The sequence below is a fragment of the Cervus elaphus genome, chromosome 6 (genome assembly GCF_910594005.1).
Source record: "Cervus elaphus chromosome 6, mCerEla1.1, whole genome shotgun sequence".
Classification (NCBI taxonomy): domain Eukaryota; kingdom Metazoa; phylum Chordata; class Mammalia; order Artiodactyla; family Cervidae; genus Cervus; species Cervus elaphus.
In genome coordinates, this window is record NC_057820.1 from 19,322,383 (window position 1) to 19,347,538 (window position 25,156).

Genomic DNA, 25,156 nt, shown 5'->3' on the forward strand with positions numbered 1-25,156 from the left:
TAGGACTTCCCTGGTGGTCCAGTGGTTAAAACTTCACTTTCCAATGCAGTGGGCACGAGTTCGATCCCTGGTTGGGAAAACTTAGGTCCTATGTGCCTCAAATTTAAAAGAGAGAGAGACTAAAAAACTTGCCAGAGATCACACAGCTACCAAATGGCAGAACTGGGCTTCAGTCCTCTGCCTGGCCACACCATTTCCTGTCCACCACACTGCCTCTCTTGAAAGGCAGTGAGCACGCAAAGCTATTGTGCTTAATGCCGTAGTCCTAGAATCACCTCATTAACTCTCTTCACTCTTCTTTCTTACTTCCAAGTTTGATTTCTCATATAGATGTTCCTAAAAGGGGATCCAGTGTGAGTATTTGTCCTTTTGGCAGTTGTGTTTCTCACTGTACATGAATCAGTTGACATTGTGATTTTGTCATCAGTATATTTTAAAAATGGTTAATATACATGAGTTCTTCTATGGCTGATAATTCTGGGTGTACTGGAGAATTCTGTTACTGTAAAAATATACTGAACTTAACTTCCACCACCCTAAGGGGCCTCAGAAATCGGTCTTCAAGATGGAAAAATGGTGTTACTGATTTAAGTAACTCCCAGGCTTACAGCGTCAGTTATTGGCAAAGCTAAGGTTGAGAACTAGGTCTCCTATCCGTTGCTCTGGTATAACCATTTCAGTTCTACTTATCCTGTCGGAGCACCCTATTTCAGGGCCAGATCCAGAAAAATTGGTTTACATGCTCAATCAACATCCTTATTTTCTGTACTCCCTCTGCATTTTGGGTACTGGTGGAATTATTTTGTTAGCATTATTTGTAGCTTTATTATGAGCCCACAATATTCTGTACATAAATTAATGAATGGATACTGAAAAACTGTATTGTGAATGCTTAAAATGCTCATCATTTTCCATATTATGTTAACTGGATAGCTATGCACCACTGGCTCATAGAGCAGTTTTTATATATTACACAGACTATTACCTATAAATAGTTGGATCATTAGAGTATTTCCACCACCCGTTATAGTACCTGTCACAAGTAGGTTGTCAATAGTTATGAACTGGTTTGGATTGGATTCGATTGAACCAAATTGATTGAAAGTGGCTCTAATGTGTTTCAGCTTCTAGATTCTGTAATTTATTTAACACCCCTACTCAGATAGATGTTTAGACAACAGCATGATTGTTCAGTGACACATTATTAGGTCCAGTTGTCTGTGCCTTAGCGTGAAAGACGTACCTAATCAGGTAGGTCAGTTCTGACAACTAAGATCTTTCTGAGTCCTTGCAGGTTAGCAGCCTGGAAGGGAAGTCTGTGTTCTCTCTCTGTTTTCAACACTCGGACGAGCCAGGGAATCTCAGCACATGAAAGTAGGTATCATGGAAGTATCAGAAATGTGTCAGCACTGGTTCAAACCCAGTAGGTAACTTTTTGTGGTTAATTATAAAACCCGAAATATTAATAATGAGCAGTGATATTTCCTTGTGAAAGTGTTAGTCGCTTAGTCGTGTCTGACCCTTTGCAACCCCGTGGACTGTAGCCATCCAGGCTCCTCTGTCCTTGGGAATTCCCAGGCAAGAATACTAGAGTGGGTAGCATTACCTTCTCCAGGGGATCTTCCCAACCCAGGGATCGAACCTGGGTCTCCCGCATTGCAGGCAGATTCCTTACTGTCTGAGCCATCCACTCATACTACTGGGCCATGAGACTTTTAGTTGTCATCAGTCTTCTATACAGTGTTGCTAAAGCAGGCAAGATGATGGTTGTTGAAATTTCCATTACCCTCTACTAGTTCAAATCAAACAAGAGACCTGCATTCAGAGCTTTTAGCTCCCTGTGAACATCTCCTTCCTTGCCAAACAAAAATAATAGCCACTGTTAGAGGTGCATTTAATCACATTATCCTGTTTGTCAGGTCACCTGTGGAGGTCACTTAGGACATTTTAGTTTCTTGGAACAAGCTTTCTTTTTTGCCTTAAGGATTGTTGGCATCCAGTGTCTCAAATCAATTTCGTCTGATAGATTTGGGCAAAGAAGGAAACTGATAATTAATTAGTTCTTTCTGTTCTGTACCAATAACTTTTCACAGATATATCTGAAGCTTCTGGTTTTCATGTCATTTTTGTGGAGAATTTTTTGTTCACATATTTTCCCTTTAAAATACAATATTCAAAATGCCTGACATCTGCATTCTTTTTCATTGTGTTGGTTGAAGCAAATTTAAAGTTATCCACAACACATTGTTTTCTAGAGCATTCATCTTTAGAGTCTTCTGAGATGGTTGCTCAATAACATGTCATGAGGAAAGTCCAGATTTGCAAAGCATTTGTCATTTCTTTCTGTGCTGCTAATTTGTTTAGTAACCATTTGTTTCTCACACTCTTGTCTGCCAAGCTGTAGACATATGTACATGTCAGGTCCATAGATCTATAAATCCATAAATGTTAATAATAGTACTAGGACTTACTGGTGGTTCTGTGGTTGAGACTCTGCACTTCTGATGCAGGGGGCATGGGTTTGCTCCCTGGTCAGGGAACTAAGATCCCACATGCCATGCAGCCAATAAATAAATAAAAATATGATGAATGTAGATAGTTTCAAAATGTCATATTACTAGAAAATTATGTTAGGGACTTCCCTGGTCATCCAGTGGCTAAGACCCCACGTTCTCCATGCAGAGGGCCAGGGTTCAATTCCTGCTCAGGGAACTCAATCCCACCTTCTGCAGCTAAGTGTTTGCATAACTCAACTAAAGATTCCACATGCTGCAAGGAAGATCAAAGATCATACATGCCACAACTAAGACCCAGCACAGCCAAATAAATACATAAACACTTTTAAAAAGAAAACTATGTTAAATAACATTAATAGCACTAAAAGTAGGTTGTGAAAAAGATGAAAGTGAAAGAGGAGAGTGAAAAAGTTGGCTTAAAGCTCAACATTCAGAAAACTAAGATCATGGCATCCAGTCCCATCACTTCATGGGAAATAGATGGGGAAACAGTAGAAATAGTGGCTGACTTTATTTTTCTGGGCTCCAAAATCACTGCAGATGTTGATTCCAGCCATGAAATTAAAAGATGCTTACTCCTTGAAAGGAAAGTTATGACCAACCTAGACAGCATATTAAAAAGCAGAGACATTACTTTGCTAACAAAGGTCCATCTATTCAAGGCTATGGTTTTTCCAGTGGTCATGTATGGATGTGAGAGTTGGACTATAAAGAAAGCTGAGCACCGAAAAACTGATGCTTTTGATCTGTGGTGTTGGAGAAGACTCTTGAGAGTCCCTTGGACTGCAAGGAGATCTAACCAGTCCATCCTAAAGGAGATCAGTCCTGGGTGTTCATTGGAAGAATTAATATTGAAGCTGAAATTCCAATACTCTGGCCACCTGATGCAAAGAGCCGACTCATTGGAAAAGACCCTGATGCTGGGAAAGATTGAGGGCAGGAGGAGAAGGGGACGACAGAAGATGAGATGGTTGGATGGCATCACCAACTAAATGGACATGGGTTTGGGTGGACTCCGGGAGTTGGTGATGGACAGGGAGGCCTGGTGTGCTGTGGTTCATGGGGTCACAAAAAATCAGACACGACTGAGTGACTGAACTGAACTGAAAAGTAGGTTGTATGCCTTTGGTTATCTAGATTTTCTCCTGAAAGTCCTAACCTAAACTCTTTGGTCCTTTCTTAAATACACTGATGCTTGCATAAGGATGCAGGTCTTTAGAAGAAATTTTCCATCAATTCTCAATAAAATTCTGGAATATTCAAGGTAATCATATAAAACAGTCTAACATGTTACTTGTTCAAGGGATTTCCTACCTGTGTAGTTGACAGTAATGATACTCATTTGAGCCTTTGTTTCATAAAATATGCTTTTTTTTTTCATTAAAGTAAGCTTCCTTTCCATCTTGAAAGGGCGAGACCAAGTTTTGCCTTAGGTACTAACACCTGTTCATTTTATTTCAGGGGTACAGGCATCAGGCATGGATGGGAAGAAATGCAGTGTATGGATGTTTTTACCTCTTGTTTTTACCTTGTTTACATCTGCTGGATTGTGGATAGTGTGAGTATTCTCTTATTTAAGGATTCAGGTGTAATGTAGATAAAAAAGCAAAGTCTTGATAGCACAGTCCCCCTTTTTTCTGTCTGCAGGCTCCATACCCTCAGAGTCAACCAACTCCTAATCAAAAATATTCAGGAAAAAAAAAATTCCATAAAGTTCCAAAAAGCAAAACTTGAATTTGCTGCGCACTGGCAACTACTTATATAGCATTTTACTTTATCTTTACAACTATTGTATTAGGTATCATCAATAACTTAGAAATGAAAGTATACAGGAGGACGTGAGGAGAGTACAGTTGACCCTTGACCAACAGTAGTTTGAACTGTGAGGGTCCACTTATACATGGATTTTTTTTTCCAATAAATACTACAGTACTATGTGGTCCATAGTTGGTTGAGTTTGAGGATGTGGAGCTGACTATTGGATGTGAGAATCCACAGATTCTGGTATCCACTGCTTATCCTGGAACCAGTCCCCTGCAAATACAGATGGACAACTGTGTATGTCATATTCTTGTGAATGTATTTGTAAATACTTTAAAATAACGTTTGCTAACTCAGCCTTGCTGAAGTCCCCATCTCCCTTTCTTTATTCTATCACCCAAAGTAAATAATAAGTATGAGTAATAAATTATGCAAAGCAAATATTGAATACTGGTGATATGGACTCATTATTTGCAAGATTTGCTAATTTGACACTAACATGCTACAGATTCGGGCTTCCCAGGTAATGCAGTGGTAAAAAAATCTGCCTGCCAATGCAGAAGACTCAAGAAATGAGGGTTCAATCCCTGAGTCGAGGAGATTCCCTAGAGAAGGAAATGGCAACCCTCTCCAGTATTCATGCCTGGAAAATTTCATGGACAGAGGAGCCTGGCAGACTCCAGTCCATGGAGTCACAAAGAGTCAGACTCAACTGAGCACACATACATATGTATATTCAAACATTTGCTTGTTTATCATTGAGTATAAGGACGTCCTTATACTCAATGACTGTTAAACAAGCAAATATGATTTAATGTGGTTAGTCCAGTAAACTGGGAAACAGATAATTCTTTTTTTAAAATTTCTTTGTTTTATAAATTTTATTGTTTTTTCTTCATAGATACTTTATAGCTGTGGAAGATGACAAAATTTTCCCATTAAATTCAGCTGAAAGGTAAAGTTTATCTCTGGGTAACTCTTTGTTCATCAGTAGATTTAGCAGAACTTTGCCACTGGTAAAGTTAAACTATGCAAAAGTGACCATGCATTAACCTGAGCTTCTGGGTTTTTTCTGTCATCCAGGAAACCTGGCGTGAAGCATGCACCATATATAAGGTAACTTGATAATTCTCTTCTGATCTGCTGTATCTTAGGCAACGTTAGCAGGGTGTATTAGTTCTGACTCTTAGGACAAAGTATCCTAGACTGGGTGGCTTACAAACATCAGAAATTTATTTCTCACATCTCTGCAGACTGGAAGTCCAAGATCAGGGTGCCAGCATGGTCAGGTTCTGATGAGAACCCTCTTCCGGGTTTTAGACTGCTATCTTCTCACTGTGTCCACACATGGCAAAAAGAGGACTAGAGAGCTCTCTGGGGCCTTTTTATAAGGGCACTAATCCCATTCACTGGGGCTCTACTTTCATCACTTAATCACCTCCCAAAGGCCCCACCTCCTAATACCATCACATGGGATGTTAGGATTTCAACATATGAATTTTGAGGAGACATAGACATTCAGTCCATTACAAACAGTCATAGATTTTACTATAGAAATAATAAAACATTTCATATTTTTCAAGTATTGCAGGTGATGAACCTCCTGCAAGCTGTGTGTTTAGTCAAGTTATGAACATGGCAGCATTCCTAGGTAAGAAGAACATGAAGAATGCCTTACATGCTTTGGGGTATTTCTTTTTTATTTTAAATTCTCCAGAAACTCATTTCAAAAGTATGGTGAGCTTAGTTGATAATTTGGCATCATATCATGTCAATATGCTAAAGTGGGCATTTTTTGTTTTGAGGGTCTTTTTTTTTTTTTCATAAATCCCTTTACATTCACCTGCTTACCTTCCATTTTCTTTTCTCTTTATCATCTTCAATCATTACAGCCAATTCTTGACTTTATTTCTTTTGCTGCATGAAATAATGTATTTCATGTGCCATAAAATCCTGCATGAGAATATAATATTGTGCAATATGTTTTCTTTAAAAAGAATGCTTTATATATTCTTTCACTGGCAAGCATGAAAAATGCATAGGGTCTGAGATAAATATTGATGTGTATAGACATCATCTTTCAGTCTAAAGGTTGATATTATCATTAGGGTCATGCCCTCCCCTGTGCCTTTACACATATCAAGCTGGCAAATGGGAACACAGGTTTATAAAAAACAGAAAGAAACCTTTTGTACTCATGTCTGGCCCTAGCTCCCTTTTCCTTCAGGGACTAAAGCTCTCGTTTAATATCCTGTCCTCTTTGTTCTCTGAGTGCTTCTCTCCGGGGGTTGTGGGAACCAGCCATACTCTCTGTCTTCGTCCAAATCAGCCTCGTTGTTCTGTCGCTCAGTTGTGTCTGACCCTTTGTGACCCCATGGACTGCAGCACACCAGGCTTCCCTGTCCTTCACCATCTCCCAGAAATTTGTTCAAGCTCATGTCCATCGAGTCAGTGATGCCATCCAACCATCTCATCCTCTGTCACTCCCTTCTCCTGCCCTCAGTCTTTCCCAGCATCAGGGTCTTATCCAGTGAGCTGGCTCTTCGCATCAGGTGGCCAAAGTATTGGAGCTTCAGGTTCAGCATCAGTCCTTCCAATGAATCTTCAGGGTTGATTTCCTTTAGGATTGACTGGTTTGATCTCCTTGCAGTCCAAGGGACTCTCAAGAGTCTTCTCCAGCACCACAGTTCAAATTGCGAGCTCATCTCCTCCAGGCCAAGGACTCCTCTGAGTCTTTCAATAGGTTAGGACTTCCCTGGTGGTCCAGTGGTTACGACTCCATGCTTTCCATGCAGGGGGCACGGGTTTGATCCTGGGTCCGAGAATTAAGATCCCATATGTCGTGCAGTGTGTCCAAGAAAAAAGAAAAAGAGGTCAACCAATTATCACCACTGGCATTTTGTTGGGTCCAGTCAGTGACAGCTAAATCCTTCAACAGCAGTTTTCTGGACATGGTCCTTTTGGATACTGAGACTTTCACTCCAAGTGAGATCTAATGATGATGTTATTACTGAGGGAGTATTTGACCTTTGTAGCACCTGTCCCCCAAAGAGGTGGCCTGTTATTTCATCTATTTATAACTCTCCTCCCCCCCAAAAAAAATTTCTACTATCTCTTACATGTTCCTTTTAAATTTTTGCTGTAGGGAAAGGGAAGACCTATAAAATTCCCTGGAAAATCAAGGGAGATGGTTGGTCCAACCTGCACCACAGGCAGAATCTTAGCTGGTTCAGAAGGCAGAGAAACATGGAGAATGTTCCCTTGAGACCCCAGGGGAATTGCTAGTCAGTCTGATTTTGTCCTCACTGCCTTCAGTCTCCATGTTAGTCATTCAGTTGTGTCCAGTTCTTTGAGACCCCATGGACTGTAACCAGCCAGGCTCCTCTGTTCATGGATTTTTCCAGGCAAGAATACTGGAGTGGGTTGCCATTCCCTTCTCCAAGGGATCTTCTCGACCCAAGGATCAAACCCGTGTCTCCTGCGTAGGAACTCAGTACTCACTCTTTTTTCCTATTCTTCATACCATTCTTCAGAAAAGATGTAATAAATGTACTCATACTAAGGCATAAATGACCGCTAAGGAGATATTTGCATCTAATAGAACACAAAGTCCCAAGAGTGACTCTGGACTTGCAGGGTCAGAGACCTTTTCCAGTCCGTCAGCAATCACACCATGTAGGCAGGTTGGTACCAATTCATACCATCATCCCCACGGAGCGCAGCAATAACAGTAATTAATGACAGCCTCTTAATATTCCAGGCACAATGCTAAGTGCTTTGCAAACATTACCTCTTTTAATCATAATACACAGGAGACTTCCCTTATGAGGAAAAGTCACAGGATGTCTGTCCTCCATGGGGCTTTAAAGAAACCAGTGAACATGTCAGAAGCCACATATTACCCTTTGTATTCTTAAGACAAATTGATATGTCCCAATAGTCCTTAGCGCAATATCTAAAATATGCCAGTTCTCCCAGCTCACAAATTTATCCCTTTACAAAGCTGATGATTAACTCGTTATAAAAGCAGTTCTAAAAACACAGTCATGAAAACAAGTTCCCCTCTTGCAGATGACATCCATCAGCATCTGATTCTCCAGTCCTCCCCTGCTCCATCAAGAAGCAATTAAGTTTTTACTCGCTTTTGCTCTAAGGTATTGCAGCATCCAGTGTTTATTATATTTCATCACTTTTAGTGCCATCTGGTAGACACAAAGCTGAGTAAGATTAGTGTTCAGTGAGAGTGAACCATCTATTATTTACTTATCTGGGAGTGAAAAAGAATCATTTTCCTAATAATTCTTGCCTTAAACTGTGGTTGCTTTTGTCTCCCCAGGCCTGTCCCTTTTAGATCTCAGACTATCATTTTGGACGACATAACTGACTCTAAGAAACAACCTGCATGCTGTGTGTTCACTCAGTTCTGTCTGACTCTATGGACTGTAGCCTGCCAGACTATTCTGTCCATGGGATTTTCTAGGCAAGAATACTGGAGTGGGTTGCCGTTTCCTCCTCTAGCAGATCTTCCTAACCCAGGGATCCAACCTGTGACTCCCATGTCTCCTGCACTGTAGGCAGATTCTTTACTACTGAGCCGTGGGGGAAGCCCTAAGAAACAACGAAGACCTCATATAAGTCCCTGCTTGTTGGCAGCCATACAGATTATAATTTGCAACCTACAAATGAGTTGGTGTGGTATTTATTAAAATCAGTTAGCAAAAATCTTGTGTTTTTTGATGGACTAATCAAAGATCAAATGCTCAGTGATTTTCTTTACAGAATTATTTATATTCTTTGTCCTAAATCTGCACTTTTATGATCTAAAACACATTTTCTTTCTTTAAATTTATTTATTTATTTTAATTGGAGGCTAATTACTTTACAGTATTGTAGTGGTTTTTGTCATACATTGACATGAATCAGCCATGGGTGTACATGTGTTTCCCATCCTGAACCCCCCTCCCACCTCCCTCCCCATCCCATCCCTTAGGGTCATCCCAGGGCACCAGCCCTGAGTGCCCTGTCTCATGCATCGAACCTGGACTGGCGATCTATTTCACATATGATAATATACATGTTTCAATGCTATTCTTTCAAATCATCCCACCCTCGCCTTCTCCCACAGAGTTCTTTACATCTGCGTCTCTTTTGCTGTAAGACACATTTCTTAATAGAAATATTTCTGCCCTGGAGAGGTTGTGAGGATAAAGTTAATAGCTGAATGATTTCGCTCACCTAACAGCAGCCTCTCTCCCTCCTTCAGCCAAAACATATTGATTGTTATGTTCTACTGCTGTCATAAATAGGTATTATTGAGGCATAAACAGTAAAACTAAACAAAATGAAGAAGAATTTGGCCAGGCACCAGTCTACAACTGCAGTGAAGAGCTGCTATTTTGAGTTTGAACTTGAAGAACCCTATCGGCTTCAAAATAAAAAAGTTAACAAAGAAAATAAGCAATTACTCTCTAATATTTGTATTTTTTAACAGAGAGATAAATTAAAAAGAGCATCTGTATAGCAAAGAACTGTTGTAAGTATCAAAAACCACAGATGGGTGGGTTTTTTAAATCTTTTCTAAAACTGTAAGTAAAATCGTAAAAATGTAAGGAAAACTTAAAAAAAAAATCTGTTGAGCAGAATGTTAATGTGGTAAAAATTGGTTTGCATATATAAAGATGGCTTTGAAATGGCCCTACTGCCCAGAAGACCCTTTCAAGAAGCTATAATTAAATCACTACTTGGTTGTAAGTGGACTTCATAACAGATAGTCTGAATCTGCCTCCATTTAAACCTCTTAATAAAATTGTTAACAGACCAGAAACTTTATTATTTCCACAACCATAAAATTTCAACTAGATCTTCTTTTAAAAAGAAAGTATGCCTTGTCTCAGCTTGGTTTTTTTTTCAAGAGGTATTTATTTATTGGCTGTGCTGGGTCTTTGTCGCTCTGGCTTTTTCTCTAGTTGCAGTGAGCAGGGCTTACTCTTTCGTGTGCACGGGCTTCTTGTTGCAGTGGCTTCTTCTCTTACAGATCACAGGTTCTAGGTGCACGGTCTTCAGGAGTTGCAGTACGTAGGCTCGGTAGTTATGACACAGAGGCTCAGTTGCCCCACGGCGTGTGGGATCTTCCCAGACCAGGGATCAAACTGGTATTCCTTGCATGCAAGGCATATTCTTAATCATTGGACCACCAGGGAAGCCCTCAGCTGATTTATAATGGAGTTAATAGGTGAAAAGGGCAAAGTGTGGTGTTTGGGTTGCAATTCTGGAAGTTAGAGGAGTGTTGGGTTGATTCCTGTCTTCGGGAAGGTTTCTGCTTCCTGCTTAATTTCATTATCTGTTCTTGATGAAATGATATACCATCCAGATTACAAATGAGAAGGCTAGAATAACTGGAGCCAGGGGAATGGCACACGTCCAGAGTTCATTGGCGAGAAAGGAGCAACACAAGGAGTGGCAGTGACTGTGTCCCTGGGGGCACAGTGGCACCAACTACCTGGCTGGCCAAGGTGAAGAGCCGTTTTGGCGTCTGCCTCGGCAGTGAGTCGGGGCTTCGGCCAGAGTTCCGGCACCATCCTAGCCCTCCAAACTGAATGACAGCTGAGAGTTCCCAGAGTCATACTCTCCACTAGTCATTTGTAAAAGCACATTTGAAATGTATTTCAGATACATTTTGTCATATTTGCCTCGGGATTTTGTCACTCAGTTCAGTTCAGTCGCTCAGTCGTGTCCGACTCTTTGCAACCCCATGGACTGCAGCATGCCAGGCTTCCCTGTCCATCACCAACTCCCGGGAGCTTGCTCAAACTCAGATCCATCAAGTTGGTGATGCCATCCAACCATCTCATCCTCTGTCATCCCATTCCCCTCCTGCCTTCCATCTTTCCCAGCATCAGGGTCTTTTCCAATGAGTCAGTTCTTTGCATCAGGTGGCCTAAGTATTGGAGTTTCAGCTTCAGCATCAGTCCTTCCAATGAATATTCAGGACTGATTTCCTTTAGGATTGATTTTGCCATTATGCCCTGACTAACACCCACACACAGGTAACTAGCAAGTGTCTCCCCTGATGCCCTTTGTGGAGATTTCTGGTCTAAATCTAATGGCTTCCATTTCTGAAGATCATTTTGTGTTGGGGTGCTTGTAGTGAATGTCTCCTCTCCCCACTTCTTCCTCCTATTTCCATCCCCAAAGTAATAGAAATTTTTTCATCTCCTAATGTGGACAGAGGAGCCTGGCTCCTCATGGGCTATAGTCCATGAGGTCACAAAAGAGTTGGACACGACTTAGTGACTAAACAACAAGGATAATTGTTGTCACTGTTAATAGACTTCTGAAAATATTGCACTGTAGCTCCTAACTGGATCCCTCAAACCATTAGGTTGAAAAACTATTATCAACTCAAGTATAATCTATTAATCTGATGATGAATTATGGGCTAAATATAAATATACTAAAAGCTAAATCAGAGCCAAACAATTTAAGATTTCATAAATTATGGTTTATTTATGTTTTGCTTCCGAAATCCAAATATTATCCAAGATGTATACCACTCTTTCACCAGAGGTACTTGGAACTGAAAGTCAGTTTGACGAACTAACTTCGTAGCTTGAAACTGTTAAATTCAGCAGACTTGAGAAATGCAAATTTGTGGATGGTTTCTTTATTAATGGCTACTAATATTGGCCAGTAATCAAGGTAGACTTTTAGTAAATAATTACCTACTGAATTGCTATATAAATAGGATAATTCCTGAATTCCTAATCATCTTCCCTGCTAAACCTTAATGTCAAAATAAATTGCCTTAGGAAGTAGTAACTGCCTTTCCTTATATTAGCTATAACATATTAATTGCAAGTGCTTTTTAAAAATCATTTGTAGACTAGGCTCTCCCAGATTTTTGTATAAATATGAAAATATCCCTGCAGTAAGCAATTAATAAAAAAGGGATTCTTAGATTAATGGCTTGAGTATGTACTAGCCTCAAGGTCACTATTAGAAGTCACATTTGAAATCTAAGTAACTTCCTTCATTCTCTCTTCAGATTCTCCAATGACAATTTGGTTGAAAAGAGTGGGCTTTTAAAATGAGTAATTAACATCATTTGAAAGAACTGGGCTTTCTTAATATAATCACAGTATGATTTTTAATACATACCAAACCCCCAGATCTGCTAGGTTAAAATACAGATTCCATGATTTTATTACTGTCAGTGCCCTAATTTGGATGAACTTTGTCCTTTGACAATGAACACCCACAGGTAGAATCAGAGGGGAGAGGGAGTAAACTAGTAATGAAGGGATTTGTATGCTTGCTTTATCTTCCTTCCCATACCCAGGAATGATTTCTGGCACAGGCAGGAGCAGGTTTGTCTAGACTGATAACCATGTCTTCTTCCCCATGTCTTCTTGCCCCATCTGTCCTAACTCTGCTCTCAATTAAAGGGTGATTGAATCAGTGAATTCTCGTGCCATGGGCCGACTCTCTGCATCTGATTTGTTGTGTGCCAGGCCTCTGCAATGCTCTCCTAAGCCAGTCTGTCCTGTGCTGACCTTGTTTTTGAAAACTCTGGGAACAACACTATTACCAGTCTATTATCTTGCATCACCCAAGTAACATGTAACACTGCTGCTTCAATTCCTTCTTTCCCCGGGTTAGCTAAAATAAAACATCTCAATAATCAGAAACATTGCCTGCAAGTTTTCTTTGAAAAATTGTCATTTCAGAGATTTAAAAATGTACGATGACAAGTTTACTTTTGCACATTGTGGCTTTAGAATGCTATTTCCTAGTCTGACTGTGTGACTTCAATTTTTCAATTATAACATTTTGTTTTATTCCCAGCTCTTGTGGTAGCTGTTCTGCGCTTCATACAACTGAAACCAAAGGTTTTAAATCCGTGGCTGAATATTAGTGGCTTGGTGGCTCTCTGTCTGGCTTCCTTTGGAATGACCTTACTTGGTAATTTTCAGGTACTTCATTTGGCCTTTTTCATCTCCATCTCATGCTTCGCCTATATGATTATCACAGCCAGTAGGGTATAGTCACTATGTGGCCCATAAAATTCTCCATGGACTTTGAAAAACATTCTAACAGTGGTTCCTAATAATGCACAGGTTCTCCAGCAGGCAGCCTGTCTGATCATTGAGCCTCACCTCAGTCAGTTCAGTCGCTCAATCGTGTCCAACTCTTTGCAAGCCCATGGACTGCAGCATGCCAGGCTTCCCTTGTCCATACATGGGAAAGTCCTCGCTGCACATCAGACATGGAGCACAGCTACTGGGAAACGCAGCTACTAAAATAGCTGTGTATTTTCTACAAGGGCTTTCAAAGTGCCGTATACTTTTTTCATAACAAATTGTGTCCTAATCTGCCTTTCTAGAAAACTAATAGAACCATTGCCTTTCTATAATTAAACATTGAACATCCTTATTGGATGAAAGCTTGTGTTTCAGATTAGCAGGCTCACATGGGAGTTAGTTTGAAAATCCAGAATTTCTTTAGAATACCTGTGACTTGTATAAAGATGTACTAACCCTAACTCTTCTTCCCAGAAATATAAAAGTGCAAGGTCATTTAGGGACTTTCCTGGTGGCTCAGGTGGTAAAGAATCTGCCTGCAATGCAGGAGACTCAGGTTTGATCCCTAGAGGAGGGACTCCTGGAGGAGGAAATGGCAACCCACTCCAGTATTCTTCCCTGAAAAATCCCATGGACAGAGGCGCCTGGCTGGCTACAGTCCATGGGATTGCAAAGAGGCATATACCACTGAGCGACTAACACACACCCAAGGTCATTTAAGCATAATTTCCCTTGTCAATACCATCACTCAACTCTTGACTTCATTTTTAAGTCATGGAGACCACTGCACTGTTACAGTGGTTGTCTGTTCTCCCTGCCTCCATTTCCTCCCCAGCATCCTCCAGCCTCTGCTAAATACTGCTACTAGAAACTTCCTTCTTGCAATTAAACGCTGATCCTGACACTCCTCCCTTGTCTACTGAGTGAAATCCAAATGGTGAAGGCATTCCAGACACTCAGCACTCCAGTGAGTGTTTCATAATGTTCTCACTGAAAATACGGTAGTGGGTTTTCTAAGACTGACTCTTGCCCTGACTCCCCAGTGCGGGTGATCCATTAAATTAGTATCTCATTGGAAGAAGGCAATGGCACCCCACTCCAGTACTCTTGCCTGGAAAATCTCGTGGACGGAGGAACCTGGTGGGCTGCAGTCATGGCGTCGCTAAGAGTCGGATACGACTGAGCGACTGCACTTTCACTTTTCACTTTCATGCATTGGAGAAGGAAATGGCAACCCACTCCAGTGTCCTTGCCTGGAGAATCCCAGGGTGGGGGAGCCTGGTGGGCTGCCGTCTATGGGGTCGCACAGAGTCAGACACGACTGAAGCAACTTAGCAGCAGCAGCAGTATCTCATTCCCCCAGACATCCCCTGGTACAGTATTTTTTTACTTAACAGGTCATCTAACAGATAGGCCTGCAATCCCACCAACTCCTCTAATTACCCAAGGTCTCATTCCATATCAACCCCAATAATGAGAAAGCTGCCTTCTTAGAACCTATTGCCTTGGACAGTGAAGTATCAGGAGAATATTTGAGAGTTTATCTGTTGAGCTCCAAAATGTTAGGGCACAGAGCATTTTTTTTCTATTGAGATTTTGGTGGGAGTCTTTCTTCCACTTATGCTTCTGTGCTACAAGTGCTGGCATGTTGTAAAAAGCTCAATAACTATCATTTCTTTCAACTGGGTCTTGGATGGAAGTTACTGAGTAGACATTTTGGTTTTCACTTAAGTTCCCTAAAGAATCCCATTGATGGGTTTCTTTAATGCCATTGATGGGTTTCTTCAATCCCACTGATTGAACCACAAATATTCAAAACCATCAATAATGACACTACATGTTCTTCACAGCACATTTTCTGGAGTATCTACAGAGATTACAGGAGAAACAAATAATGCAGTTGCCTATTGAGAAACCAGGTAACTACTATATGAGATAGGAGACAGACTTTTCAACCTGTACTCTTTTCATAATTTTTAAAAATTTGACCCATGTTACTAAATATACCATCTATTTTTAAAACTAGATTTAAAAAATAAATAAACAGATTATGTACAACATGGAAAGCCAGTTTTCTAGAAGAATTTGATTTGGGGAATCATTATTTAAAATGTTTCAAAAATATGTGTTTTGACCTGTTGGGTGGTGGTTCTTCTCAAAGAAGAAAAAAATCCTACTGTACTACTGTGTATTTTTTAAATCAGCGGGCAATGATTTGAGCAGTTTACATCTCTCACTTCCAAATGAGACAACCCAAATGGGTCTCCTTTAACCTATTAACTGTATGAAGGCCTTGACCATGAATCTTCAAACACTGTTGCCTTTTAATGGGTCTCCAGATATGGCAAAAGCTCATAAGTGCATTTTTCTTATTATAATGGGGGAGAAAAGGGAATTTCCTGGCAGTCCAGTAGTTAGAACTGCATGCTTCCCCTGCAGGGGGCACAGGTTCAACCTAACAATGATTGGCCACATTACAGAACAGAGTAGATAACAACCAGTGTTGTTAGTTGTCCAGGCCAATGAAATCTTGACCTGCTTAGAATTGGCCTCAATCAGTAAATACACAGCCAGATTCTGGTCTCATTTCTTAATCTAGAGAACAGAGTTTGGGGTTTATGTCTGTAAAAACTTGACATTTCTCTTTTTATGTGTAACTTTCCTGCCTTTTTCTTTTACTTTTCCCCAAAGCTTTTCTGGAAAATAAATTCAAACAATAAATCACCACTGCCTGTTCATTCATTGGTTCATCTAAGCAAATGCTTTGAGGTTTGAGGGTACTAGTCATTTCCCTGCTTTCCCTCAGAGTTCAAACCAATGGAGAACAGACCCAAAGAGCTAGTGGAGATGAAGGATTTTGCTCTTTCTACAATCTGTTAGCCCGCTCTTAGAACATCTCTTTACCTATTTCTTTCTCCTTCATGTGTTCCATTGGCCTGTATGTATTTTCTGAATGGGCCTCCACAAGTCATTGTCTGTTCATCCCTTAGCTCACAAATGATGAAGAAATCCATAATGTCGGAACTTCCTTGACTTTTGGATTTGGCACGTTGACCTGCTGGATTCAGGCGGCGCTGACACTCAAAGTCAACATCAAGAATGAAGGACGGAAGGTTGGAATTCCACGAGTTATTCTCTCAGCGTCCATCACTCTCTGCGTGGTCCTCTGTATCCTTTGGGTGTGAAAAGGTTCTCTGCCAGTGAGATTAAAACACAGAGGACTTGTCCTTGTAGAAGATGAGAACATTGCCATTCTCAGTTGCTTAGGATATACTGTCAGATCATCTCAGAATATTAGACAAAAACAAAAAGTAAAAGTAAAAACCAAAACCGCTCAGACCTACTTTTCATGCCAAAGAGGAGATGGAGAACTAAAGATAAAACAAGCGCTGCCTGCTCAAAACTGTTTCAATCTGTAGGAATGGTGTCATGCATGCACCTTATCACAAATGGCGTGAGGTTTCCTTTTGTGAAATAGATAGAATGCATAACCCAAGAGGGAATTGTGCTTTTTTTCTTCCATCTTGACAATTTTTTTTTTCATTTGTGACTTTATCTTGGCTCTGTTATTTCATTTAATTTATTAAGCTGTAAAAATGAATTTCAAGAGGCAAAAATACATTTCTAACTTTCAGAAAAACAAGTACACTTTTCTGGAAAAGAAATTCAAGAACTAGATTACCACAGCCTGCACTGTTGTCCCAAACAAATAATTTTGAGGTTTTGATGTGCTGTTTCCCTTCCTCCCTTGGAGTTTGAACCAATGGAGAACAGTCACAAGGAGACAAATGGGTGCCAAATGGGTGTGAAGAAATCAGCCTTTATTCCTAGTAAACTTGGAAGGGAGAATTATGCAGGCCTCCTATCTCACACGTTAGAATCCAATTTATCCACCCAGTAACAAGTAGAGAAATCAGGAAAAGACAGAGAACAGCACTTCACTCAGTTGAACCCCAAACAGATTGCAGAGGGACTAGTCTAGGGTGGAGCCCAGTGGAAGCGGGCCAGTTCCTAGCCCACCAGTCAGATCAGTCAATCATTCCTAAGTGTTCACTCCAATAGGTTCTCTGGAAACCGTGGAGAAGGGAATAAGGTTCCTAGATGGCAAACTGTATAATGAACACGAATGTTTTACAGTTATAGAAACTGTTACACAGTTTATAGAAACTGTATAACTTCATGAATAGCCAGTATTTATTGGGCACTTATAATGTGCTAGGCATTATTATAAGCAACTTTAAATATGTCTACGCTTTTAATCCTCACTTAACAAGGATAGTAACAGAGGTTAGTTACCCAAGATCACACATGGAATGTGTCAGTTTGTTTTAAACTCAGGCTCAGTTCTTTTACTTAGAGTGGCTTTAAAATATGAAAACATTTAGTGTTCAAAGACGTTCTTTAGTTAGTGGAGTATTTAGAGGGGTTTATTTCTTCTTCCTTCCCAAACTGCCATTCAATCATTTTAGGGGTTTGCTGAAGTTCTATGGTCACATTAGATAGAGAACATCAAAGGACTTGAAATTCAAGCCAAAAGTTGCTTATTACTAGTAATCTGAGTAAATAGGTCAGAATTATTTTATGAGTAAAGTCAGAATTCTGCCAGTGTGAGATCTGAAGATGTATCCCTCCCCTATTAAGTAATAATAATATTGTTTTGGCAATATTTTGAACCCTCAGTCAGAAGAGTATGTGAGGGTTTTGAGTTACTTTTAATTTTGAGCTTATACTAAACAATTCTGATCCATGTTATTTCTGAAGACTTGGAACCATTTCTTGGTTCCCTGGTGAATGGATCCAAGTCTAGTCAGGAGAGCAAAGTTTAGCTGAAGTAGTTCTCACATACTTTTTTGCTCTCTGAAAATTTCCCAAGATTTTAAGTCTAAGTTCTGAAGGTAGAGCTAATTCTAAGGGAACATTTCTGACTTTTCTAAATAACTTTATTTAGTCCTTGACCTCTTAGCCTTTCACTAGAGCATCGGTCCCCAACCTTTTTGGCAGCAGGGACCAGTTTCATGGAAGACAGTTTTTCCATGGACTGGGGCGGTGGGGAGAGGCTGATGGTTTCAGGATGTTTCTCATCAGGAGTGCCAAACCTAGATGCTTTGGACAGGCAGTTCAAGATAGGGCTCACGCTATCATGAGAATCTAATGCCTCCACTGATCTGATAGGAGGTGGAGCTCAGGTGTAATGAGAGCAATAGGGAGCAGCTGAAAACATAGAGGAAACTTCGCTCCCTCACCTGCCACTCACCTCCTGCTGTGCATCCCGGTTCCTAACAGGCTATGGACCAGCAGCAGTCCATGACCTGGGGGTTGGGGACCCCTGCAATCAAAAATATTATGAACCTTCCTTCTTCCAAGCTCCTACCTTTATATATACTGAAGTGTGTGTGTGTGTATGTGTGTGTACATATATGCATATAGTTCATATATATTCAGGCATAGACATATCATCTGTTCCTTTGATTTCTTAGTTGCCTATTTTTATTTGGGCACAAGTTTAATGCAACACCAGGAATGAAACCAGCCTATACAATATTGTCTGAAAGACAGTAATAAAACTTAGAGGAAGGAATGCCACTTAAACATCGTTGGCAGCACTGCAAAGACAAATACAGCTTATATGGATGTAGTTCGCTATTTGGTAAGTACACCTTGTTCCATAGTCATTTGCAGTCTCTTTTAAAAATATAACATTATTTTTCTGGCCAAATAATTACTTTGGAATTATAAGTCTTTAGCTAGTCTCACAGTTTATTAGGTCACCATCAAGAATAGTGGTCGAATACATGGGCAAGGACTCAGAGTTCTTGTGTTTGAACCCCAGTTCCACCAAATACGTGTGTTACCCATTTGGCCTCCATTTCCCTATGTTAAGGGCTTCCTTGATGGCGCAACAGGTAAAGAATCTGCCTGCAATGCAGGAGACACGGGAGACTTGGGTAGGAAATGGCAACCCACTGCAGTATTCTTGCCTGGAAAACTCCATGGACAGAGGAGCCTGGAGGGCTTCAGTCCATGGGGTCACAAAGAGCTGGACACTACTGAGCATGCACGCATGCCCCTGTACTCCCTATTTTTAAAAATTAATTATTTTTAACTGAAGGATAATTGCTTTCAACATTGTGTTGGTCTCTGCCATACATCAGCATGAATCAGCCCTAGGTGTACATATATCCTCTCCCTCCTGAACCTCCCTCCCACCCCCTCGAGATTGTCACAGAGCCCCGGTTTGTTACCCGAGTCATACAGCAAATTCCCACTGGCTGTTTCTTTTACATACGGTGGTGGAGACGTTTCCATGCTATTCTCTCCATTCGTCCCCCCTCTCCTTCCGCTCCCCCCGCTGTGTCCACAAGCCTGTTCCCTATGTCTGCGTCTCCTCTGCGGCCCTGAAAATAGGTTCATCGGTCTGTGCTCCCTATTTTAAACAAACTGATGATAATAGGATGTTGTGAGCGTCAAGCTAGGTGTTCCATGAAAGCGCCTAGAAGCATGTCTGGCACAAAGGAAGGGCTGAATAACATGACCTTGTATTATTTATGTAGACAGAGTTCAGCTGGCCCTGTCAAGTTCTTTGGCTCTTTTCTGTCACCTATCTCTGCCCAGAGAAGAGCCCAGCCTTAACGTGGCCAATGGAGGCACTTTCCTTGACCACCTCTCCCCAGACTTCATCCTCATGGCACAAGGCATCCACATGTACGCCGCCAGGGTCCAGTGGGGTCTGGTCATGTGCTTCCTGTCTTACTTTGGCACCTTTGCCGTGGAGTTCCGGCATTATCGCTACGAGATTGTTTGCTCCGAATACCAGGAGAACTTCCTAAGCTTCTCAGAAAGCCTGTCTGAAGCTTCCGAGTATCAAACCGACCAGGTGTAACCCTTCAGCTTTTCCTTGCCAGGGAGGTGGGTGTGGCAGCGAGGGAGGGGCCAGGACACACCCACAGGACTTGACATATAACCACACACACACACACACACACACACACACACGCGCGCGCAGAAACACACATTCGTGGCCACATTTGCCAAATGAGCTTTTCAGGGCGAGTTATTTTACGAAAAAGCACAAGCCCTATATGTCGAAACACACGCTGTTACACTGAAAATATAATGCACGACAGAGCAAGAAGCTTGTGCATGATCACGTCTTTTCCCCTCTCTCCCAACACCCCCTGTTCTTCTTGTCCTCTTCGCATACTCCAGCCACTATGATCACCCTACCTTGGGTAGGGCAGGCCAAATGTAACGTGGGAACAGTGCCAACTCCCAAAGTTGCCTTCAGATCCAAAGGGCTTGGAACCAGCTCATGAGGAAATTGTGAATCTGGCTCTTGAATGGACCAAGTATCATTTACTTGGACGGACACTGTATAGAGATGTGACCCCTCGTAATCTGCGGACGATGTGGGATCAAAGGATGGAACTTTCCCAGAGAAACTCCCTTCATCGTCGCTCAGTGGTTGGCTGACCAGATTCGACGCTGTAAGCTGTGAGAGGGAAGTCCACCACATGATTTGGACTTTACTGTGACTGGGAAAATATTTCCCAATGTGAATATTTGCAGGACCAAGGTCTGCCAGGCATGGAGAGATGGGGGCAGCCAGGGTGTGGTTTCGTTTTTGCTTCCATAGTACGCTATGTTTGGTTTTTATTTTCTACTTCGTGATTTGCTTTCTTTTTTTTTGTAAGGAACTACCATGGGTCTTTCAAGGTCTCGTGGATAAAGATGTAGACCAAATGCAAGAACTGAACTTGTTTGGGGTTCAACCGTGATAAAGCGGGGGGAAAAGGTCACCTGTAGGCTCAATTTGCTGCTTTTATGTTTGAAGCTAAGAAAATAGTCACAGAAAAGCACAAAGGTGATAAAAAGAACTCCTTCTGGACATTTGTCAAAGGTAGGAGTTTTAGAGCATCTTGTTGGAGGTTCAAATAAGAGGGGAGTTTCTCAAATGGACCCATCGCTTAAATTTTGTATTGGGGTGGTGGAGGTTACGGGCTTTTCATTCTCAGAATTTGTAGGAGCCAGTTAGAAGGGTACCCTCCCCCCACAAACAAACTGGTTCAGCTAGTGCCCTACAACTCAGCATGTAGTTTCCACCTGCAAAGAGTTTAGATCTCAAACTGTAGGCCTGGGCTTTATAGAGGCTGTGTTTCATAAAAATGAGCAGAATTCTAAATTCAAAATGTCTTGGAGTGGGCCAAGCTGACAGACCCTGTGAGTGCACTTTGTTTCAAGAAATCCCCAAATTCACTTCGCAGGGACTTGAGATTTCAAGGACTATAATGTGAACAATGTTTTTTAACGCAACACAAACTCTGAGCTTCTTGAGGAGGGGGTTCAACGACTTTTCACTTCTGTGTTTATCCCCACTTCTTAGCACAGTGCCTGGCACACATTAGGTGCTCAACCAACGTCTGTTGACTAGAATTACTGGTAATTTAGAGTGGGAAAAGGGCGCATCAGAGAAAGACTCAAAGATGAATGAGAGAGAAGATGACAGTTTCCTGCAAGATAGGAATGGAAGAAATCATGAGGTGGGGGAGGAAGAATACCTCTAACAGCCAAGTAAAATGTGAGAAAAAAAAGAGTGTTCTCCTATTAGAAAGGCATCTTACTGTAAATAGTCCAAGGTGACATTTGTTATTTTTGAATACTGCTTTGGAAGTTTTTTTTCATTTTTATATTTTAAAAATTTTATCAAAGAACAAAGATTTATGAAGTTTTCTTTTACTCTACACAATCCAAGTTAAATAGCTTTTGGTGATGCACTGTACACTTTTTAAGAGTATATCTAATAGCACATTTTAACAGAATCAAGCAATGACTGGCATTATTCATTGAGATCTGATCGCTAAATAAAATTCTTTTATGCAGAATTGTGATTTTTTTTTTTTGGCCTCTTCAAAGAACATTCCTTCTCTAATATTGAAGCATAGGTAAACCCAATGAGACATTATGTTGAAACTGAACTTCAGTGTTACACCGATAGCATATTTGTAGGGCGTTTGGCAACACTAACAACCAAGTCTCTGATTCTCCAGACACCAATTGGGTGTCCTACAATTCAGTTCAATTCTGACACTACCCAAAGTTATTGTCAGACTCCACCAGCTTAAAGGCTCTGTCCCATAAAATCGCCCTCACTTCCTATGCTGGTCACAAGTGTCAGGTTCCCAGATTACCTTAGGTTCAACCTGCTCATAAAATCAGAGGGTTCCCACAACTCTCTTCCTCTCCCTTCAATGTTTTCCTGAGAACAGCTCATAGAACTTGGGCAGACAATTTACGTCAATTTGCTGGTTTATCATAAAAGAGACAGCTTAGGTTTTCCTGGTGGCACTGTGGATAGGAATCTGCCTACGAATGCAGGGGACACAGGTTCGATCCCTCGTCCAGGAAGATTCCACGTGCCTCAGAGCAACTAAGCCTGTACGCCACAACTACCGAGGCTGCGTGCTGCAGGTACTGAGCCTGTGTGCCTAGAGCCGGTGCTCTGCAACACGAGAAGCCACTGCAATGAGAAGCCCGTGCATCACTGCTACAGAGTAAATCCCAGTCTCCTAGGTGCAGCAACAAAGACCCAGTGCTGCCAAAGATGAATAATTAAAAAAAAAAAAGCTATAGCTTCAGAACAGCCAAGTGGAAGAGATGCACAGGACAAGGAAAGCGAGGGGCGCAGGGGCACACCATCCTCCCGGGGTTCAATGTGCTCACCAACGAAGGAGCTCTCTAAATCTCAACTGCTGAAGAGAGTACAGACCGTCCCCTCCAGCCCCCTCCCCCACTCCTGCTTGGAGGTCCAGCAGGAGATCTGGCCACTTGGTCTTCCTGGTGACTGGCTTCACCCTGAGGCCATCTAGAGGCCCCACCCATAGTGATCTCATGAGCATAAACTCAAGTGTGATCAAAGGGGCTCATTTTGAGAAACAAAAGCTCCCCCTATCACTTGGAAAATTCCAAGCTTTAGGAGCTCTTGGCAGGAACCAAAGACAAAGACCAAATAAAATTTTGTATTAGAGCACAGAGACACGTAAAGATCTAGACGACAGAACCTCCTAGGAGTTAAGGACTCCAGTATTCATCTAGGAGGACAAGACCAGGGAGCCTGCATTTGGGGTGAGCATCCTTAGAGGAGCTAATGCAGACGACCCAGAGAACACAGTAGGAAATAACACTGCACTGTGTTTCTGGTAGTCCAGCTAAGTCTCTTGAAAACTGCCCTTCCTGGTTAGGAGAGAAATATTTTAAAAACAACATTCGAGGTTCAAGTTTTTGATTCAGTGGCGAACTGACAGTGAGGTCAAGTTGCATTACCTGTGTTACGTACTGGATTTTCTTTGCACACGGTATGGAAAAGCAAAACTTGCATATCCTGAAATTTGCAATTTGCTAGTTATCATGGAGACTGGTATATCACTGCTTATTTTTGTCCTTAGGCGCTGAGTCAGGATGAATTAGGTTTTTGCCTTCCCAAAATAAAACTAACAAAACTAAAGTTTATTTCTCAAACTAGGTGTCTATCCTAGATGAGCAAGGAGGCTCTGCTCATCATTATGACTCAGATGTTGGCTGACAGAGGCTTCATCTTTTTTTTCCCTCTAGCCACACCATGGACTATGTGGGATCTTAGTTTCTCGACCAGGGATTGAACTCAAGCCCCCCTGCTGTGGAATGGTGGAGCCCTCACCACTGGACTGCCAGGGAACTTCTAAATCTTCATCTTAAAACTGCTTTCATAGCTGCTTGACAGCCAAGAAGATGTGGGAGACTGCTCACTGGTTTTAAAACCGCTATGAAGTGACAAATATCACTTAGCTTGCGTTTCACTGGTGAGGGCAAATCACCATAGCCAAGGGTGGCTCTCTGGCTGTGTGCCCAGAGTAGGAGAAGCCTTTGTGAACAATCTTGTGACTTACTGCCACAAGATTCATATTTAGGTTTTTTTAGGGGGGTTGGAGGTGGGATGTTACTGATTTACTTTTATTGAAATCTCATTGACTTACATTAAGTTTTAAAGACTTTTTGAGTTACTGTCCTTCCTTTGAAATGGGAGAATTGTTAAAGAACTCATCAACAGGGACTTCCCTGGTGGTCCAGTGGCTAAGACTCTGTGCTCCCAATGCAGGGGGTCTAGGTTTGATCCCTGGTCAGGGAACGAGATCCCACATGCTGCAACGAAGAGTCTGCATGCCGCAACTAAAGATCCCACATGCCACAACCAAGATGGAAGATCTTGCATGCCGCAACTAAGACCCAGTGCTGCCAAAAAAAAAAGAAACTCATCATCATACAGAAATGGAGGAAGGAGGCGAACTGTGGGGTTAGTTAAACACCTAATTACAAGTGTGAAGAACCATCTAAACAGCAGCTAAATGACAGAAATGCAATTCCACCAAGCCTAAGGACTCTTAGCCACATTTAAAATGTGTCAGTCCTCCAAAGTAGTGGGAAGTTTGGAGAAAGAGAATTCCACATATGAAACAAGTTGACTTTCACATGGTATAGAAAAGCAAAACTTGCATATCCTGAAATTTGCAATTTGCTGGTTATCGTGGAGACAATAACTAGTTCTCTATCTGTTCAGAGTTCCTATTAACATTCCTCAAAGTGAGGGTTCCAAGGAACAGCAAATCTGAAGTGCAAGGAAGGGAAGGGGAGTGAGAAGGTTAGGTCCGTCACTGGGAAAGCAAAGATCTTTTCATTAGCATAAATATTCTTTTATTTCTCCTGTCTTAAAAAGTACACAGGGGCTTCCCTGGTGGTCCAGCGGTTAAGAATCCACCTGCCAATGCAAGG

General features: G+C 41.4%; 1 protein-coding gene across 3 annotated transcripts in view; it reads left to right on the forward strand.

The window, feature by feature from the left end:
- The window catches only part of TMEM150C (transmembrane protein 150C), a 108,010-nt gene extending 85,774 nt beyond the window's left edge, over positions 1-22,236 (forward strand). For all 3 annotated transcript variants that reach the window (XM_043906358.1, XM_043906357.1, XM_043906360.1), the window contains exons 2-8: positions 3,978-4,074; positions 5,179-5,232; positions 5,361-5,393; positions 5,861-5,928; positions 13,122-13,249; positions 16,348-16,525; positions 20,029-22,236. In XM_043906358.1, coding sequence (XP_043762293.1) covers positions 3,995-4,074; positions 5,179-5,232; positions 5,361-5,393; positions 5,861-5,928; positions 13,122-13,249; positions 16,348-16,525; positions 20,029-20,237 — 750 coding nt within the window. In that variant the 5' untranslated portion in view covers positions 3,978-3,994 and the 3' untranslated portion in view covers positions 20,238-22,236. The remainder of the gene's footprint in view (positions 1-3,977; positions 4,075-5,178; positions 5,233-5,360; positions 5,394-5,860; positions 5,929-13,121; positions 13,250-16,347; positions 16,526-20,028) is intronic.
- Positions 22,237-25,156: the final 2,920 nt, after the last annotated feature.